This window comes from Ceratotherium simum, chromosome 37, assembly GCF_057802395.1.
Source record: "Ceratotherium simum simum isolate JZ-2026a chromosome 37, ASM5780239v1, whole genome shotgun sequence".
NCBI lineage: Eukaryota > Metazoa > Chordata > Mammalia > Perissodactyla > Rhinocerotidae > Ceratotherium > Ceratotherium simum.
In genome coordinates, this window is record NC_141936.1 from 17,504,668 (window position 1) to 17,526,970 (window position 22,303).

Here is a 22,303-nt window from a genome sequence, read left to right on the forward strand (position 1 = left end):
TTTTTTTTCTTGGGAAGGAAAACATATGTCTAAACATATGTATGGCGGAGGTTATGTCGTGTTATCTGGACCCTGGTGATATCTCTGACAATTTGTTTTATTGCTGTTTCTGGTGGTGCATCATCTGGGTTTATTTATGTAGACAGGGTCTTGGTTAGCATGAAGTTTTGGTTCCTGAATCAAACCCCAAAATGTCTTTAATTTTTGAGAAAGTTAGCATACTAAGGTCAGACCAGGGTATACATTTTATACTTCAACACAATAATTTCTGTATATTTTACATTTCTAAAGTACTCTGAATTTTCCAAAGTCTGCTCACACCCCTGCAAATTTGTTCCTCGCCATCAACTGTGGATAGTTATCACTCCTTTACAGATGGGCAATCTGAGAGCCATCCGGTATAGGCAGTTTGCTCAACTGACCGGCTTGGTTGAGAATAGAATTCTGGGAATAGAATTTCCCAGTTCTTTGTTTTGTGCTGCCTCTAGCTGCCTTGTTTGCCTAATAGGTAAACTTGCTGCCCTGGTGGTGGCCATTTAGATATAAAGGATGGGAGTGGTGTATGGGGCGTCAGGGTGAAGGATTGGGGAGTGAGGTGACAAGTATGGTTCTAGCATTTCTGGGACTGTAGCCAGTGGTTCATGTCAGATCTGGGTCACTGAGTTCATGGCACTGAGATCCAAGTCAATCCAACAGTCTGAGTTTGAGGCAAAGGGTCAACATTAAGCCAACGTGACCATATCAGCAAGACTCCAGACCACCTGGAAAACTGTCATCCTGTTAAATTTCCTGGTTCTCTATCTCCTTGTGAACTGAACAGTAGCTTGGTTCTTGGGTGTAATTAATCCGTGAATCACATTTCTCACCCACTCCATAAAGTTGGGTAACTCTACGAGACCTGGGCCCTTGTGGGAAGAAATCCCCCACACCTCTGGCTTCATTTGTGCCTGGACATGCTGGAGTGACAGCAGGAGGAGCTAGGGCAAGGCATCCTCCATCCACACCACAAAGGGATTAGGATTTACATCATGCGATGGATAACGAGAGTTTTGACTCTATATTTTGCCTGCCCTTGCATGATGATGGTGGTGATGGGCTTTGGTGGTGACAGGGAATGTCAGAATGAAGTTTGGCACAGAATTCATAAACATGAGCATCTCCATGAGAAAGACATGATGTCAAATCCACCTCCACTCCATACTAGCTACGTAACTCTCTCTATGACTCAGTTTTTTCCTCTGTAAAATGGGGGATAATAGTAGTGTTAATTTGAGGATTAGATGAACGAAAGCAAGTAAAGATGCTTGACACAGTACCTGGTACATAGTAAGTACCCATAAAAGGTTGGCTATTGTATAGACTAGGTACATTTTTTTATGTAAAGGGCTATTTAGTGAATATTTTTGGTTTTGCAGACCATTGGTCTCTGTCACAACTACTCGGCTTGCCTTTGTAGCACATAGCCATAAAAAATACATAAATGAATGGGCATGGCTATGTTCCAATAAACTTTATTTATGGACACTAAGATTTTATTTAGTTTTCATGAGTCTATGTATTTTTCTTTCTATTTTGTTTTCAACCATTTAAAAATATAAGAACTATTCTTAGCTCATGGGACGTGCAAAGATAGGCAGTAGGTTGTGTTTGGCTGACCCCTGATATAGACCTTCACATCTTCACTTTGGAAGTATTATTTTATTTCTTAGTGCCATATCCATGTTTGTGGTGATTCCCATTATTACAGTTCTATTGACAACTTCTGATTATGCAGCAAAACATGATGGGGTGTTGATAGTCTTCCTCATTCACCAGAGATTGGCTATACCCGCAAAGTGGAACACTTCTGGAAGACAATTGAAGTGATGGGATTTAAAGGTCGTCCTTTAATTGCAAATGTGAATTTTCAATTTTGTGAGTCTTGGCAAAGTGGGCTCAAAATTTTGTGTTTAATAAATCTTTCTCCCATGATAATGTGTTAGAACTGCTAAGTGAATATTAGTGTTTGATCTATTCAAAAGTGAAGAAACGTAAAGAAATTTAGTCCCAAATGAGTCATTTGGGGTAAAACTGTGTGAGGTCCTAGATCATATTCAGAATTTAAGAAATCTCAGATGGGTATAAAGCCACATCTGCGGACACAGGTCAAGAAGAAATGCAAGGTAATGTTTTGGGAAGTGAAACTCTCAAGCCCTTGTGCCTGAAATAGCCAACCAATTTAAACAAAATCATTCTTTTTCCTTGTAACCTTCCAATTGTTCCATTTCCTCCACTTTCATTTCTAGGGTATTATATCTGGCCTATGTCTGGGGCACGTCCTCCTTTTCCTCATAACTTTTTCCAAGTGTCTGTGGTGCAAATATTTCCTATGCAAGATATTACAAAGTTAATTACCATACATAGAATTTTTATTGGTGTTTATGATTATGACTCTGATTATTTTTTCCAGTTTAGGAGGGACCTAGTAGTATCATCTTTTAGGTACAAAGAGATTTCACATGCTGGCTAAAATCTTGAATAGACTCAAGATTATTTGCAAATTCTCCTGAAAATACCCAAGCTTTTTTTGGGCTACTTCCCAATAGCGGAACTATTTCCGTTATTACAAAAGTAGTACATATTCATTGCAGAGAAAACAGTATTAAAACAAGTCATTTCAATTGCATTTCTTCTGAGGCCATTAGGTAAGGAACGTGAATGTGGAGGAACCACACTCATGCTAGTGATTTCGTGAGGGTATCACCATCCTCTTGAGACCCCCTATTTAGGTATGTCCCAGGTTCCTAAGACATTTCTTTAAGGTTAGAAAACAAAGCAAAATAGCTTTCCACATTTGTCGTAAGATTCTCTGAACTCTTCGTGACCTGTTTGTCTCCATTATTACAGTTTATAGGATGAGCTTTACTCATAGGCTGAGGAAGTGGCCACTTCTCAGGGTTGATTTCAGTGGAATTGAGGAAGAAACCCCATACCCCCATGAAAGACTCTAGGTAGTTTATAATCATGGATATTGGTTGACTTTTCTGTCTTTGCTATTGGGGGGTAGAGTGTGCTGTCATTACTGTTGTTTAGGGATGTTTATGCCGTGTTCATGGCAGAAAGTGTGGTTGTAGAAGGAGACTGTCTTTCTCTTGTGCATTGCATTTAGGGACTGTCTGGCTTCACTGGAGGTTCAGGGCCCTCACTGGCAAGGGTTCCTTCCAAATTCCTGCAAAGAACCCCAACAATGTCACATGGTCATGTGATTTTGTAAAATATCCAAAAGGAAGCCACTTTTGTGTTCTTTTCTTAAAGAAGAACTCCCTCTCCCCAAACTGTAAAAGCTTCAGTCCCCACAAAACATAGTTCTGCTTATGGCTCTGTGTTTTCAGGCTCAGACTTACTCAAACATTTTGGAAGGGGAGGAGAAAAACATCTTTGTTGATAGATATGTAGGATTCTGGAAGTTAAGAGTAAATCTTTGCTCTGGACCAAGACTGAAGAAGAAAATATGAAAAGGAAAGATTTTCTCAGGGAAAGGGGCTTGAAGCTGAGATAGGAATGACACTGTTGGTGTCTTCCTGTATTCAAAGGAAATCGAGAAGTTGAGAAAAAAGAGGGACAAGTGTCTTTAGTTGACCAGAGAAGAACCTCATGCCCTCATATTTTTAGTTTCTGTAGAAGCTGAAAGGCTTAATATATGCCTCTTTAATTTAATACTGGCTAATAAAGTTTGTTTAATTGGTGCTCCATTATCTACTATAATAATGACAGTATGGTGGTGATGATGATGATAAAAACATGTATGTTACATGAATGTTTAGTTTACTAAACATCTGCACATATTTTTTCTCATTGGTAACTACCGAAGCCAAGAAAGAGTCTCCTTATCTATGGCCTGTGAATGCCTCCAAAATTAAGTGGAATCCTATGAAAGATTGAGGTAGAATGATCTCCATGCTCCTCTCAATTATTCTTTCCTTATTTTGTGATAATGCCATGACACCATCAGTCAGTTTCCCTTCTTTTGTGAATTCTTCAGCATCACGGCAGTCAAAATAACCATTGAACTTTGACACGCAAAGCCATTTCTCTTAGAATGGCCTCCAATTTTTCACTTGAAAAATTACTCAACTGGCAAGCGAAGAACCAAGTTCCCTCAAAACCTGCTCTTAGTAAGGCGATGTTTGCAGTTGTTAGATTGGTCTGTATGAACATACTAGTGGCTTTGCTGATCTCTGACTGACCCTTTAAATGAAAAAATACTCCTGGGACACAACTAAATTTATACAAATTCAAGGGAGTGGTCATTCAGAGAAATAAGTGTGGTTGCAAAAGAGTTGACCTCAAAGTTTAGTCAATAGTTCAATTAAGAGGGAAAACTATTGAATGTATGGAAAATATGAAGTGCTCTTGCAGTACAGAGAAAGGAGGAGTATTCATGACTGGGAGGTTCAGGGATGGTTTTGTGGAACTGGATTTTGAGACCCACGCATGATATTGTGTAAAGATGGGCAGACAGGACATTCTAAGTAAAACGGACAGTGAGTTAGGGTGGAAAGTCAAGATACGACCAACCCTTGGTCCGTTTTGGCAAGCACCTGGGAAATAGGTTTGTTCCAGTCTGATGAAAACTTTAAATTCCACTAAGTGAACTCTTAACAGGTTTTTGTGTACATGTTCAACTTCATATTAATTAATAGTTTTCTATGTTTTAAAGCTGATTTACTCAGGAATATATTAATCATTATTTCTTGTTAAAATTGGGTATTAATGATCAATATTTGAATATATATGCTACTTGAGTGAAGACATCTGTGAATGATACTAAGAAATCTAGAAATCATTTTTATGCATTTTAGAATGATTATCTTCTTAACTCGGACACCTAATTGGCTTGCTGAGATTTGGGGCAAGTCCTTTTAAACAATCTGTGTGTCGACTTCCTTTTAAAAACAAAGATAATAACGTCTAACTTGCAGAGTTGCTATAAAGATATAATGAAGTAAAGAACTTTAAAAATCAGGAACAAAAACAGCATTATATAATGGTTAGATGTACATAGAATGGTTGAGATACTAAGCATTTATTTTTTTTCCTCTGTGCCCAATCTTGAGTCCAAATTGTTTCATCTCATTCCATTAATTTTTAGATTCAATGGGTCTGTCAGTGGGAGGAGGACTCTAGCTACCATAGCTGATTGGAAAATAGAAATCAATTCACTCACAGATCCACAGAAAATTACGAGTTGATGGTGTGATAAAGAGAGAAAGAGCCAGAATTCAGGATTGAAAGAAGATCTAGGTTTGAGATTTAGCTCTGCCACTAACAACCCAGGAGATGACAGAGGTATCATTTCATCCATCTGAAACTCAGTTATTTTTTTAATCTGTTGATAAAGCCTGATCTGATGATCTTTAAAGTGATTTCCAGCTTTTAAAATTCTATACTATGCAGCACATTGAACACAAAACATGAAGATCTCTAGCAAGTAGTGGAAAAAAACACTTTAAACAGTGATATATTCCTCATTTTTACCCCTGCAATTTACATTGTTAGTTATCTGGTCGTTTTCCTGAGCTTCAGTTGGTTTTCTTTTCTAGCCACTGTCTCTATGCACAGTCTTACGCTTAGACATTCACACACTGATCCTGCTCTGACTTCTTCTATCAGGAAGAAGAAAGCATTTTAAGGCCCCCCTCTTACTTAGTTACAGCCTGGTTAGAAATAGGGATGAGGATCTGGGAGGAATGGTCAGTATGGACAACCACTTCTGATGCCGCAGGCCTTTGACAAGTTTTCTTAAAACTGGCTTATTTATTCTGAGAGTGGAGACAGAGATGTATGGGAGTGGCTTCAACGCTTGTTTGAATGAATTCTATACCTCCGTTATGTGAATGCAATGTGAATGTAAGTCATTTTCTCGGTCCTCATCTATAGAGATGGGCAAATGCTGATATTTGCACATTCAAATGTCTCTACTAGTGTATATGAGCAAATTGGAAGGAGTAGTGCTACATAATTTCAGAACTCAAGTTAAATTTTCACATATCAACAATACTATCAAGCAAACAATTTTGTTGTTATTCTTAAAACAACAAAGATAAATTCATTTGAATAGTTGCTGGAGGAAAGAATTTTATTTACTTTTTAAATATGTAGCTAATTAAGAAAGAGTTTAAAAAAATTTGTTAATAATATACATAGGACAAAAGAAACACAGTAAAGGAGTTTGGTCAATCTATATCTATATGTATCTCTTGATCCATCCATTCATCCATCCATCCATCCATCCATCTATCCATTCATCCATCCAACCACCCATCTGCCTATCCATCAGTCTCTCCGTTCGTTCATCCATCCATCCATATAATCTAACTCCCTAACTTAAAATCAATAGTGATTGTTTTGGATTCTGGGACTATCATTGTTTTTTATTTTTAGACACTACCCAAATTTTATTTTATAATGTAATGTACTTTTATAATGTAAAAACAAAAACACACACAAAAAATAAGAAATGTATTTTGTCTAAGAAACTCTTCTTAGGAATAAACTTCTGGTTGGGTGGTGAAGAGTAGGGCTTGAGATTGAATTGAATTGGCAACATATTCTTTAAATGTTGGCATTGTCCTGACAATCGATGGGGGTGATTACCAGTTAAAATAACTGACTGGTGTGGGTGGGAAGAATGAGTAGAGCTATCTGTGGTTTGCATTTAGGAGGGCAGGAGAGTCTTTAACTTATTCACAGCTGCCAAGGATCAAGACATGTTTTCAGACCCTCATCCTCCACTCTAGTCCCTCAGAGCAGGCTTTCCTAACTCAAAAAGACTTGTCATCAGAGTCTTTTAGAGAAAGGAGTGTCTAGGGTCAACTCCCTGACTCTGAAATCACTTATTGTGTTATTACTCTTCTTTGTTAGGAAGCAAAGTTGATCCTCTTTCTTTTCTGGTCTTTTCTCTTCTCTCCTCCCCTTTCTTACTTTCTCCTACCTAGCACTTCCTTATTCATTTTGCTCCAGTTCTGCAAGATTGTTCCTGAAAAGTCAATGTGGAGAGGCAAGGCAATTGTCTGATAATTCATGTATGAGCCTACTCTACTGAAGAAATTCTTGATGTTTTTTTACTGGAATTGGCTGCCTGACCTATTCATGTTGGCCATGGACCAACATGAATGATCAGATAGTGAATTGCTCAAAACTATACTTCATTTTGCCTATATAGATACGTATCAGTAGACATCAAAGGAGACAAGAATTTGCCTCCAAGCAAGCATATTCAAAGTTCTTCCCCATGGAAACCAAAATGAATGTTGGCATAAAAGAGAGGCTAAGTATATTTAATTTCTTCTAGGCTGTTTGCCTGATTTTTGTTAAGCTCAGCCTTCTTGTTTAGGCCCTGAGGTATTTGGGAGCACAGAATTTATTTACTTTGATAGCTACCTTAGTCATTGATCCCACAGCACAGACTTGTGTCCTGGGCCAGGAGGAGTAGAGTACCCTGGCGTACATTTTGGATTTTTAAGGGAATTAGATATGGAGCAAGAGCTAAGTATCCTTCTTAAGTGGATACATATATACTGGCTGTTTATGGGCAGGATCTTCAGAAGAGGAAGCAGATGGGAGATTGGATGACGTTCTTATTTCACAAATTTAGGAACTTCCACAAACATCTTCAAAGTTTTTGTGATCATTTTTTTTATCAGTCTTTGAATATAAAGAGCATTTTTCTCATGCTATTCCTCTCTGCCTGGGTGGGAAGTGGATAACATGCAGTGAAGGGATGCCGAGGGAACTACATTTGCTGAGGATATATCATGCGTTAGGAACTGTTCTGTGCTTTACAAACTATCTTCTTTCCTTAAAACCAGCCTTTGAAGCAGGTGTCTTAAACTGCATTTTACTAATGAAAAAACTGGTTCAGAGAGTTAAGCAGCTTGCCCCAAATGAGAGAGAAAGTGGCCAAGTGGGCATTTGAAGTAGATTGGCCTGTCTCCAGAGCTGGAGGTCTTCTACCACGACACGCAACTTCGTTTGCCCAAACCTTCGGTATCACCTCTTCTGAGTTCAATGGCGACTGTTGCTTAGACACTAAGAGAAGAAAACAAAATTTCAAAAGCAGCTGTGCCTATCTAAGGACAGTAATAATCATTCACATCATATACCTAGTCATCTTGACTGGTTTGCCAATTCCTCCAGAAGGGTCCTCTGGAGGAATATGACATGGATCTGAAAGGCAGCCTTCCAGCCCTGAACCTCATACCTTTACAGGATGAAGTGGAGAAATCACTCTCTTCATCTTCATTATCTCTTCCCTCCCAACCTCTAGCAAAGTACTTCTTGAACAGTAGGTATCCCGTGAATGATTTCTGGTGATGACCTTGATGTTGCTACTAATTCATTTGCCAGTGAGAATTAAGCTCAGCCTTCTCTGTTGCCTCTAGGAGCAGAGTTTCCTCTTTCGTTTATGTTCAGTGACTACCTCTATCTATCTTCCAACAAGCAATAATTGACCCAGATAAGATTTGGATTTTCAAAACAGGCGTCCTGTGCTGCCCCTTTGCTTCTTTATGGAACCCAGTGGAAAATGAAAAGCGAAGAAACAATCTTGAAATGCCATATGGGATGTGTCAGTGAAAGCATTTAGGTATGAATTTGATCTCTATATTAAAGATCACAGGCTCACAGGATCTATCGCTCTGTTAATTAGTAAATAATGTGTCTAGGTTTTTCAGCCTTGAGAGGCCATTTAATCTTTCTGTTGCTGCAGGGCATGGCTGGATTATCGTCTCTATACACCCATGCTTTCCTTTACCTCAGTGGAAAGAGCACTGGAGTGGGAGTTAGGCGATTTGAGTTTTACATTCTGAGTTTAAACCCCTTACATTATTCATATTTGCATCCCTGGTGCCAAGGACAGTATTAGCCACATCTTAGGCATTTGATAAATGTTTAATGAAAGATGTGTGATTTGGGGAAACCCCACTTGGGATTGGCCTAGGTTTCTACCGATGATTCTGCAATTTTGTAAATGCTTTGCTCTGGTATTTCAGGTCTCTTAGTCATTTATCTTTTACCCTCTTACATAGGTTTGTGGCACAAAGAGTGTGGTATTTAACTATCTTCTTAAATCTACCTTTCTTCTACTTTCCAAACATCTCCTGTCATGCTAATCCTGGCAAAGTTCAGTTGTGGAGAAAGGTGTTTCAGTTTTGTGTGTCTTTGGGTAGCCTTCTCTTAATAAGGGTGACAAAGACATTCTTTTGTTTTCTATTTCCTGAAAGGCTCTCTGTGTAACTTCTTACCTCTTTTGCATATTCAGCCTTAGTTTATTTGTTGACTTTAAAAGGACTGATGCACGCAATAGCAAAAATGTTCAATAGTGGAAAATAAAGATGAAGATGGGGTGGTTCTTTGTCTTTGTCAATTGTGTCACAAGTCGAATTGTGTCTTATTTAAAGCTCTGTAAATATAGCTAAGGTTTAGGTTTCATAGCCAGAATTGTTTCTTAGTAACTGTATGTAATGTAATTTTCACACACATCAACCACCACTGAAGATATTACTCACCTTTTATGGTCGTGTTTTCACAACTGATTTGTAGGGTTGACTGTGACATCTGAGTCTTGGCACTGTAGACCAGGAAGAAAAAAATGTGACAATATTGGCCACAGTTTTTCTTCCAACCCACATCTGTCCTCAAATGACAATGCTAATAAGATCTTATATTTGATATATATGATCTTTTATTTGGTTAGCTTTTCTGAGTTCTCATGGATCTGGTAGGTTACTTCACTCTCTAGACCTCACTTTTTCTCGTCTATAAGATGGTATGACAACACTCTTGCAGGTAGGGTTTTGGTAAAGATGAAAGAAAATGCACATAAAGGATGCAGGAAGCAAGGGCTGGCTATAGTAAGCTGTCAGTGAGTCAGTGAATAGCAGCTTTTCTTATATCAATATTACTATTATTGAGTTAATTTTGCCCAGAATGTTGAGGGGCTTTGAGGGATCCATGTTCAGCCTGTAGTTAACCAGTTTACATAGAAATGATTTCAGAGGTAAATTGCTCTACATGGCAGTGGATGAACCACACTTGGATCAAAAAATGTGGTTTCAATTCAGATGCAGAAACAAAAACATAAGCTAAATCTCCTCATAAATCAAGTCTTTTGCAACACGGTTTTTCTTTCCCTATTAAAGAAACATTTTTCCAAAGGAGGAAGGTGAGTATGTGTGGGAAAGTGAAGTGGCTAGACACAATTATTTCTTAAACTACTTATTTTTTTGTTCTGATATCATTGGTGAAATTAATGGTAATCAACCCAGAATGAGAGCATGTCTAATATTCTACAGTTCTGAATAAATAAGACGTAAGTGGAAGAAAGGTACATAATTACTACATGGAACATGATCTTATGTTCTATTTCATAGGGTTTGTTTTTTTCCATTCATAACATCTTACAAATGCATATTTAATCGGGAGAGATTAAAAATGCCTATTGTCCTTTCAAATTGTTTCCAATGTTCTGATTTTTTCCCCCTAACTCAATTCCATTGAATATCTATGAGTTGTCACATTTTTAGTAAGTAATAACTGTGTCAAGCTGTGCTGACAAAATGTCCCAACATAACCGTTAATAAGCATTGTCATTTTAAGCATGAAACAGTTTAGCTAATGATTTATCTCTTATAATGCAGCACTTGGGGCAGCTGTATGATTTGTCTCTTTAGCAAGTCAAGTAATTTCTTTAACAAAATGTTAAGCACAGATGGGCCATAAGCTGTCAGTTAACTATTATTGTGTCTGCATCTGCTTGCTTTCAATGCACTGTTTTATGTATTCAGTCAGTTACTTAGCTGCAGCTCCGTGAAAAGCTGAACCTACTCTGATTGGCAAATAAAATGTTCATTTGTCTCTTCTTCCTATTGTTTTGTTTTGGTAACACATGTCAGCAGCTCAATTACCCAGTTCATTAACAGCTCCCAAAGGACATGATGGCCGGCCCATGATAAGAGCGCAATTGTGGCCCATATGGTCAATAATGGCCTCTCTCTTGGCAATTGTAAATAAAAGTCACTTGGCCCTTTTCCTTTTCACGAGAACTACTGCTTTTCTGTTCCCCTTCAGTGTGCAAATTACCTTTCTTTGCTCCATGCAATCCAATCTCAGAAAACCAGGACTTAACTTACTGCTTTTAGAGACATAGAGACTTAAACTGGATAGGGCTCGGCTCTTAATTTTAATTATGACTGACTTTTAAGCTCTTGAGGGGGGAAAGTTCTTATCATGAGCAACTATTCTTAGAAAGCTGTTAGCTGATTAATTAGTTAACTAATCAGTTTTCCTAATTGAATAGCAACACATTTTCTTGGGGCTTTCCTCTCTTTTTCTCTTTGAAATGTTGTGGTGGCAGTTACCATGGAATTTAAAAAAGCCATTAAAAAATTTCTGCCAATAGAAATCATTTGTGGGGCTAGGGTAGGGAAATGTGACTTATCTTTGCTTGATGAGAGAGATTCATTTTGTAAAAGGAATTCTTGTTACACACACGTTAAGTCTGAAAGGGTTTGAGAAGCCACTGGGTTAATTTGGGTCAGTGTCAGGGTCCCTAAGCCGGTAATGAGTCCTCCTTCACTTTGAGCCTTTGGAAGGAGGTGCTGAAACAGATAGTTTGGTCAGGATTTTGTGGCTCCCTTAAGCAAAATGTTGCTTGTGTCAGGGGAAGAGAAAGGACATAAGCGTGTTTTTCCTCAATTCATCAGAGAATGCAGTTACTATCACTAGCAGGGCTGCAGTAGATGAAGGAGAAATCAGCTTTTCTTTCTAGCTTCATTGTTACAAAGGAGGCCTTTTAAGTGACTAATAGCAAGGAGGTGGCCATTGGGAGAGAACTATAGTCAAAGCAAGATTTCTCATTGTAACGTCGGTAGAAGTCCACAGGCACCTGAAATTCAAAGTTCTTGGGACCTTAGGATACGGGGGTCTTTGAGGCCATGCAGCTCAATGCCTCGGAGGCAGCTTGGCCATTCTGCCAGCCTCTGCTTGTCAGCCCTTATCTTAAATAAACACCCAACGGTCCATGTTGTGCATTTAAAATCACTCCCGGGCGATGGAGCACTGGGCGGCCCTCCTGGACTGCCCCTGAGGCCGGCCATATTCATAACCAATCTGTACTCTCCTCCCAGGGTAGGAGGCACTCAGGGAGTTGTTGAGTGTCAGGGTTTATTTGTGCTATTTTGATTAGCACTGACCTGGCAGGAGCTTATTTTCCTCCTAATGACCCCGTGCTGTGAGAAGGCGGCTTCCGAGGGAAGGGACTGGGGTCAGAGGGGAGGGGAATAGCTTTACATTTCTCCAGCCCCAAAATGGGGACTGCTGGGCAGGAACGAGAGTAAGTAAATGGCTAGAGGATCTCAGTTGGATTTAGTGTTCTTAAAAGAACCTTTCTTCGAGAAAGCCCAGAATATCCTTGCCATGTAATTGTCCTATCTTTTCTCGCATCTACTAAAGGTTCTTGTGCTGGTACATTTGGGGGAGAAAGTATAGAGGCAATAAAAACAAAACAAGACCCCCTTACCCCCACATAGACCCCTGATTAAGTTATAAACCATCTCTCCTAGATTATCAACTAGCAAAATGACAATTACTCAAATCCGTGTTCTGGGTTAAGAATTCTGGAAAGTTCAACTTATTACTCGATAGTTGGTTAGGTCGCACACACTGTTTAGATCTACCTTAGGATTTTGTTGTAAATCTTTGGTTTGTTCCTTTTAGTGGTGTATCTCTTTTCCTTTGTCAACTTTTATGCAATTTAAAACACTTAGAAAAATAAGGTTGCCAATTACTTCTTAGCTTGTGAATTAATGTAGAAGAGAAGCTTCCAGGTGCTGAAGGCTCTCAACTGGCTTGGATTAACCCCTACTGTGCATCCATTTCGTCCTCCCCCCTCCTCTCTCCTCTGGAAAAAAAAAAAAAAAAAAACCAACCTCCCCTTTCTCATCCACTCTGGCTTTCTTTGTGTCTGCTGCTCCCTGCCAGGCAGGTGTCAGAGCCCTGAATGAGAGTAAATGCCCCGTTGATGGATTCCACAGATGGAGCGTGGAAATCGGTAGAATAGGCCTCAGCCACAGGCCATTTCTTGGGATCCAACAAAAGCTTCCAAATAAGTCAACAAAAATCCCAAAGATCACAAAGGGAAAATGTCATTTGTCATTTACCCTGGGTCTGTGAGGGAATATCAGTCTTGCTTCACTCCTCCTGGCTTTCACCCGAGTAAACACGGGAGAGGTCATTCACATCTCTCTCAGTGTTAAAAGGGCTACTTCAGATCAGAAAACAGTGAGTTGTTCCATTGTCCCCTTCATGTTGAATGGTAAAACTCACAAACACAGGAGACATTCTACAATGAGCCACGTAGGTATATCAAACTTCTAGTTGACCCATTAAAGACCTTATGGAACAGACCTATGAAATACCCTTAGATGTTATACACAAGATGAAACCCTCTCATGGAGCTCTCAGGAATGATTTTTATCTTGTTTTTTTTTTTATCAATGAAACACAGCTTTGAGTACAGATGCTGACAGGTCTAGCTCTGAAAGATTAGGACAGATGAAAAGACCATCTGATTTGGTCTGAGGCCATCTTAAAGTAAATGACGGATGACTAAGGAAGTTCAGCCTCAAAGCCCACAGAGATCCATCCCCCCACCTCCTCCAGTGTCTGTAAATCGCATTGTGTTATATCTGGGGCAAACATAGAGTTTAAATGGTTGTCATGTTTTGATTCTTTAATTATTCAAATGAAAGGTCTTGCTGGGAAGAAAGACAGTGTGCCAAATTCACGCTTGTGAATTATTTTGTTTCTCCATTTTTTGCTTGTCTCCCTTCTCTGAATTATACTGGCCTGGAAACCAATAATTACAGAATTCCACGTGACTAAAACCCTATAAAATCGAGGTAAGATCTCATGTATAGTAGCGTTAACTAGGATGAAATATTTCCTGAGGCTACAGAAGAGGTCACAGGGGGTTAACGGACAAAGACATACTCTCTAATTCTGTAATTCCTTCTTTAATTAAACTTCATGGTTGGTCCGCTGGTGGTAAGACTTCTGCCTTCTCCTCCCAGTTTGATTTGTTTCCGAAGGAAGAATTTGTAATCCTGTGGGGTATGATTGTTGCCTATGCTTGATCATTTTTTTTTTTTTAACTAAACATGTCCATTTTCCCAAAGTTAATCTAGGGAATTAATGTGAAATGATTGGGATAACAAAAAATTTGGCTCCTAAGACCTAAATTAGCTTGAGACGGAAAAAGAAGAAATGAACTTCTTTTACAAGAATAAAGCACAGAATCGAAACACTCAGGCACCTGGTGAGAGGTGACATTTTCTAATATCACTCTGGGGTTTCTGCTGAATAACTTGTGAATATCCCAATAGATTTCAAGTTATTTATTCCTGCACTTTTGTCTAAAAAGAATTTGAAGTTCCTTTATTGTTCTTGATATCCTTTCACTAAGGTGTCTTTAATACCGAAAAAGAAGACTGTAATACAGATATAAAATGAGTGATCAGTTCATCTGCTTATGATCAGTGGTATGTTCCAGATTGACCCTGGATCTTAGGACCAAGGGTCTGTGATGATTCTTAAAGGAGACTGCAAATGGTCGGACTGACTATTTTGATTTCTTAAACAAATCCATTCGATATCTTGGTAAATTGACTCATTTCTTAATGCTTTATCGTTGTTTAACAACTATACCTTGAATATATAGAGTTCAATAAATGTTCGTTAAATTCAATTCAATAGGAAAGTTGTTTGATTTGGTGTATAATTATAGACTGTTGTATTTCTGTAAATTTCATTTGATTTTAGGAAGTTTTGAAAATTTGGGACAAATGAGAACAATAGTGGTACTCAGAGAAATGATTTACATTGGAGTTCCTGTTTTATTTTGTTTCTGATATTCCACACAGGACTCTGTGTGTGTGTGTGTGTGTGTGTGTGTGTGTGTGTGTGATATAAAAGAACACAACACCTATTAAGGACACGACACTTCAGGCTAGAAGACAGAAAGAGAGTATGCCCTCTGATGTCCCATAGACCTGGGTCAAATCCTAGCTTCCCTAGCTGTTTGACCTGAATTATCTCTCTGTTTCTTTTTTCTGTGCAATGGCTAAGTCTTTACTTCACAGGGTTTTTGTGTAGTTACATGGGAACGGAGAGAAGTCCTCATCATCTTGGTGAGGTTTGCTCCAGGTTCATTGGTGACGCTGAGTTAAACTAATGTCTAAGTCAGAGAATGGGTTGTGAGGGGGTTTTGCGAATAGAGTCAAAACTTTCAGAATCTGATAAGAATATGGATTGGGATAAAATCTGAGAATTGTTATGCAATTTAAAACAATACAATTTCCACTTAAAGGCTGTGTATTATGTACTGATTTTCTTATGAGAGCTATTCTTGAATTTCAGATTCAAGACAGTATCTCTAGTGAATAATAAAGCAAACTTTTATAAAGGCATATGTAGAATATGATTGAGCAACTTAAATATAATTCAAAGTCTCCCTTTAATATTAAGCCTGGACAGTAGAAATAGACTGAAGAGGTTATATTTAATCTAGTTGCTGTATCCTGGCAATTTATTAAGTCAGTTAAATAACTGTCTTGCTAACAGTGCTTGTAGTTTCCAAGTCATAGCTTTAGATTTTTCTACACATAGAGAAATACATAATTTCTTTCTGTCGAACTGTCTGAAGAAAGCCTTGTTTTTACTTTGGTGTAATATTTAGCAAGATTAGATACTTTGTATCTAGTATCTGATTTGTTCTAGTATCCTGAGAAATGATGAATATGTAACATAGATGAACTTCAACAGGATGATTTCATTTGTGCCATTAAGATGAGATTTAAGTTTTAGATTTGTTTTTAGTAAAAACTGAATGATTCAAATTCAGGACATTATGGTGAATCATGTTCTGTGTAAGTAATGAATTTTATTTCTATTGAGTGACATAGGAAACAGTAGTATTTCCATCTTTAGAAATGGCTAGTATTTCCTAGCTGGTAGATTAATCTTGGGTTGCTGACACAACATATTTTAAAGCCCACATCCTTTTGGGGTTTACAGATAGGGAAAAGTTAGAATTAACTTGTAAGATTGTGGCTTCATATTGTTAAAAATGTTCAGTTGGTTCAGACAATTTTCCAGCAGAAAAATTAGGCAAATTATTTCCTCAGTGTCTTTTGAAATGATGTTCTATGGTGGTTTTCCTAGTTAGATGCAATCTGTGGATTGCTTTTGAATAAATAGTCTGGAAATGAAAGTAGTGATTTGCTACTTTCTAATAAAGAAAATTTTATTTTTGGTAGTAAAGGCTGTCCTATTGAACTCTTAGGTATTCCGAGTCTTTTTAATGACTAGCTGTTTGTGGTTCTTCATCTTTTTTTTTAATTTTAATCACAATCCTCTTTGAAAAAATCGATACTTATTCCCCAGAAAACTGCATATATGTAAATATCACAAAAATTTCCAAGTAATTTTTGAGGATTCACAGACCCCCAAAGCTTATCTAAATGGATGTTGGGAGACTCATAAAAGCAGAATTTCCATTTTAAAGTTGTAAAATGGTGGCAGAGAAATCAGTGTTAGTTTAAAACAAATTTTACCCTGCACCTTTGTTCATTCTACGTGTATTTATAGAGCATCTACTACGTCCAAGGGTTCCAGCAGTGATCAAGGCAGAGGAAGGGCCTTGAGCTCACAGAACTTATATTCTGGAGGATGTTGATTGTTAAGGTGAAACATAGTGGTCTTGACCTTCAGCATTAACTCTGACTGGTACTTGTAAATCTAAGCAGCCCTTTTTCTTCAGAAGCCAGAGATGATTTTGATTAATTGACCTGACAGTGCATGGCACATCATATTTACTTGGGAGGATATAATAACCCCAGAGACTCCCACAGGAAACATGAAAATTTCCACATACTATTATCCTAATGGGATCATAGTAGGAGAAAGTGCAAGCAAATTTAAGATTCTCACAGGCAAAGGAAGCTTTTGGTCAGTCCTTAAACACTGTTGAGTTTTTCACCTGAATTCACATTAGACAGAAAAGTCAGGGCAACAGAAAACGGAAGCATGGAAGGAAAACATTTTATGGAAGTGTATTGTCTTCTTAGGGGAATAAGTAATTGGTTTCTTGGAGAGTATATTATTTGTAATTTAAAAATATGTATGTGGAAGCAAATTTTTTGATAAATTACGGCAGGTAATATTTTATATGCTTGGGAATTTTGAGAGAGAAAAGAATAATTAATCTGGAATATTCTCTAGAGATGGTTCTCAAAGTGTTGTCCAAGATTAGCAAAATTAGCATCAATCATCAGGGAATGTGTTAGAAGTGCAAATTTCCAGAGCCCACCCCAGACCTACAGACTTAGAAACTGTGGAAGGGGAGATAGCAATTTATGTTTTAACAAGCTTTCAAGTGATTTTGGTGCTCCAAAAGTTTGAGAATCACTGCTATACAATTATGCACAAATTATTGCTCTTTTAATTTGGCTCATATTTATCAAACATATATACATGTAGGTTGTACTGGGAGCTTCTGAAGTTGATAATGTCATACATGACATATTTCTTAGTATGTTAGTACTCCTTTAAAATATTCCCAGACTTTAAGAAAGTCTATTTTTCTTTTTTTAAGTTAATACTAAAATATCCTAAAATAAGATTTATGTTAACTTAGACCATTTTATATTAAATTAGATAACATAATTTAAAAACCAAGCATAATGACTAACATACAGTAGATTCATTATATACTATAGTTCCCTTTTGCTTTTATGCATAAGTATTTATTTTCTTTAATTTGTCATATATATTATTAATTCACTCTCTATTTCACAGTGTTTGAATGTGAATAAAAGGTAGAAGTATTAAAAATTGGAAAACTTAAAATTATATTTATGGGTTATTTTGGATGCACATCTTTTTGGGCAGCTTATAGTTTATACTGAAGTAGAATGAAATTTTGGATTTCTGTAGGGTAGAGTTAAGTTTGAGCTTAAGATAAAATTAGTAGTATAGGAGACATCGCATTTTAATGTTGTTTCTAGTGTCACCTACATTTCTCTAGGTCCTACCAGCCTGTGGGTGCAAATGAGTAACCTTGACATTGGCATTAATAATCTGCGATTTTCTGGCTTTCTCTTCCTCATTTGCTGACTGCACACCTCAGCCCCTTCCCTAGAGGGTCCCCCAGTTATTGGGGAGTCTTCAGAGTGTATTGGAAGAAAGGCTGCTGGGGCTCCTGTGCTATGCTCAGTGTCTATGGCCCTCTGCCACTGGCCTGACGTCCAGCGCCTCTGAGAGAGGGCTGCTTTCCTGTCCAGAGCCCTGTGTCTGGCATGCACTCAAACCGCAGAACCTTCTATGGGCCAACAGATGTTCTGTTACTGTCACAACTCACAGACAGTATATTGTATCATGAATGCAAACTCCTATCTGATTTTCCAGCTCGTCCTTCTCTTTTCCAGGTATCTGCACACTAATTTAGAAGGTCTGCTTCCCTGATACATATCAATATAGGCAAATTCAAGCTTTGGTGGGAAGGAGGCTGCCACAGAGCTGGCTTCAGGGACATGTGACCTGTGCAGTTCCCCAGGGCCCCATGCTCAGAACAGCCCTGTGTTTTGTTCTACGCTCTGTTGTTGCCATCTTGAAATGAGTAATAATTTTTGAACACGGGGCTCCTCATTTTCATTTTGCTCTGGGTTCCTCAAATTAGGCAGCAGTCCTAGGCAGCTGCCCATCTATTCAGCAAAGACTGAAACTCTAAACTTCAGTTTGAGGACAGTTTACAAGACTATGCCTGCTTTTTCTTGAGTCTGTTCTTGAGACTTGCATTAATAATATTTAACCTCTCCTTAAAGCATTTCCCAATATCTGGTCTTGAGATGAGATAATTTAAGCATGATTTTTCTTATAGGAGCAGTAGGGTCTATAAATTTATAGGAGTCCTACAATGGTTTACTATTTATTGCCTTTTTAGATACTAAGTCAAATTTGGATTTTTTTTCTAAAATCACATTTGTTAAAAGATTTCCTGGTGTAAAAGTTGGTGAACATTTATCAGGAACCAAATTAAATGGGATTCATTCATTAGACATGAATGGAATACCCATGAAGTGCTATAAAAATGGAATAATGGAGGCCAGCCTGGTGGCGTAGTGGTTAAGAGTGTGTGCTCTGCTTTGGTGGCCTGGGGTTTGCCGGTTCAGATCCTGGGTGTGGACCTACACACTGCTTATCAAGCCATGCTGTGGCAGCGTCTCACATACAAACAGACGAAGATTGGCACAGATGTTAGCTCAGGGCCAATCTTCTTCACCAAAAAAAAAAAAAAAGGAATAATGCTTATCCCTGTTTTCTAGCTCATAATGGGTCTAGAGTGACAGATGCAGAGAAAAATTATTTCTGCCTGGGGGGCTTGGAGACAGGGTAGGGGAAGAGATTAAATATCATTTAATAACAGAGTACTGCATGGAGGGGCTTGGTGTCCATGGGAAGACATTGCAAATGTACTTTAGACTAGGAGCTGAATCATTAAGTCTTGGTCAAACTTGTTTTTTGATTCGCATTTTATTGCTTCTTTTCTCCTGGGCTTTTAGCCTCAGCACCCCAATCAGATGAAGGCTCCGACATCGACTCTGAACCAGATTTGCCGCTAAAGAGGAAGCAACGCAGGAGCCGGACCACCTTCACCGCAGAACAGCTTGAGGAACTGGAACGTGCTTTTGAGAGAACCCACTACCCTGATATTTATACCAGGGAGGAACTGGCACAGAGGGCGAAGCTCACCGAGGCCCGAGTACAGGTACTAACGTGCAGACGCCCACGTCCTGCTTAAATCCAGACAGGAAGCAAAGAAGTGTATTCTCGTCTAAATCATATTTTAAACCAAGAAAGTAAATGTATGAGGAATGGCACTTCATTGTGAATTGTGAATTGTAGCTTCTCGCATGATCAAGCTCCCTCTTTCTCTCTAACGCCTTTTCTTTATATTTTGCCTTGTCGTGATAACAATATCATGACCTCTTTTTTTTTTATTTGCATTTACCTGGTCCAACCTCCTCCCCTCCTCTCTCCCCTGCATCTCTTTTATTTTAGTTATGTCCACGGCACACAGCAACATTTTACTCTGCTAACCAGTTAGAAAATTGTTTTCTTTTTACTCTTAATAGTTTGATAAATCCAACTAAATTTATGGATATGATGGGTATGTTTGGCTTCTTTTCTATCATGTTGTTTGATGCAAGTATTTTATGTGTATAGATTTAAAAATATGATCAATTTAATTTGCTTCCTTTGTATTCTTAATTTTTTTTTTTTAGTATTTATGAAAATGTGCATTCTTATCTTAGACTTTGGTTATCATTACTAGGAGAATATGATTATATCAGAGATAACACACAGAAATGTGTGAATAACAGAAATGTTATTCACTCAGCATTTCAAGAATCCTCGTTATGTACCAGGCACTATATGGACTATATTGGGGGTGCTACATAGGTAATAGCAATATTTTGAATGGTTACTTTGTGCCAGGCACTGTTGTAAGTGCTTTACATTAATTAACCCATTTACTCATCATTAAATACTATCAATATGCCCAATTTATAGATGAGGAAACTAAGATTCAGACTATTTAAGTAACTCCTCAAAGTCACATAGCTAGTAAGTGATCGAGGTAACTGGATTCCATACACTTCCTGTCTATGGCCTTTCAATTATGAAGATGTGCAAAGGTATATAAGGCAAAATCCCTTCCTTGAAGGGTTTTATAGTTTAGAAGCATTTCAAGTAACTATTATTTTAAGAACATTTAAAATTATCTTTTGAACTCTTAGAAGTGCTCTGAAGCCTCTGGAAAAGGCTACTTTGGTGTAATATGTTTCTATTGAGTGATAGAAGAATGTTTTCATCATTACTGATGGAGTTTCCCCTCAAGGTAGTAAAGCACTGTTTGAGGATTTCAAATGTCTCAGGAACTCCTTACTGACCAGAAGTTAAGTTACTTTATCCGGAAATATTGTGTTAGTCCCAGATACTTGACTTTCATAGTCAAAGTGAAATGGAGACTCAGCAGTGAACTAGTCAGTTGATATGATCTCTAAATTGATCAACACTTTCTCATACGCAGCTAATTACCTCTTCTATTACAGAATTTTGAGAAATAGCCTCTTCCAGCTGCAGAGGCTAGTCAGTGGGACTGTTTTATTCAACTTGACTTTCCATATGATCCTCATTGTGCTAGAAAAGTCAAGGAATGTGAAGATGAATTAAGACAAGTCTCTCAAGGAGCTAGACTCTAACATGGATAATAAAGTAAACATACGAATAATTTAAAAACAAAGCAGACGTGATAAGTGCCATAAGAGAGACAAAATACAGTTGGAGTTGAGAAGAGGAAAGGATGAGATCTTGTTGGAGTAAACAAGAGAGGCTCTTGAAGAAGGTAGATTTAAGATGGACTTTTGAGGCTGGATAGATATTCATTGAACAAGGAGGGTGGGGAGAGTATTTTAGTAATTGAGAATAATGTGCACAAAAGCTCAGAGAGTTGGAAGCCCATGAGTTCCATATCAAGTGACCTTTCATTTTCTCTCTAGTCATTTTGAGGGAACAGTCAATAGTTCAATTTGGTTGGAGGGTAGAGAGTGGTAGGGTGGCAGAAAGAATATGGTTGGAAATCTAGGACATCTTGTGGCGGGCTTGAGTTTCAGGCTTGGGGGCTCAAATGTGATGTGACAGGCAGTGGAGGCTCTGGGCATGAAATAGGTCAGTGGCAGTGGGAATGGAAAGGAAGGATAGAGGTGAACAGCATTCAGAGGTGGAATGTGGGCAATTGATTGTGTAAGCTGGAGGTGGGTGGGAGGGTGAGTGAAGGGAAGAAATCACAGATGCACTGAGGTTTATGGTGCAAATGTTTTATGGTTCGAACTATTCAATCTCTCTGCCTATTACATTGGGATACAGTGTTCCCAGAAATGACACCACTAACCACAAGTCACGATAGTATGTACACATAAATATTATATTATTATGTTATAAGATATATAGTGTACATATTATGATATTATATATAACAATGTTACAAATATTATATGTATCAAATCTATTTTGCTTTTATTATAGTTCTATGACTACCTGGTTTAAATGTGAAGTGAGGTCCATTCAGTCCTCCATTCTTTCAGCAAACTTTTATTGAGTTCCCGCTCTATTCCAGGATTTAATCCCTGTACTCCATGTCTGA

At 38.1% G+C, this 22,303-nt stretch overlaps 1 protein-coding gene across 3 annotated transcripts in view; it reads left to right on the forward strand.

Annotated features, from left to right (window-relative positions):
- PAX3 (paired box 3) overlaps positions 1-22,303 on the forward strand; it is a 90,568-nt gene that overhangs the window by 42,195 nt on the left and 26,070 nt on the right. For all 3 annotated transcript variants that reach the window (XM_014785334.2, XM_004427616.3, XM_004427617.2), the window contains exon 5: positions 19,659-19,864. In XM_014785334.2, coding sequence (XP_014640820.1) covers positions 19,659-19,864 — 206 coding nt within the window. The remainder of the gene's footprint in view (positions 1-19,658; positions 19,865-22,303) is intronic.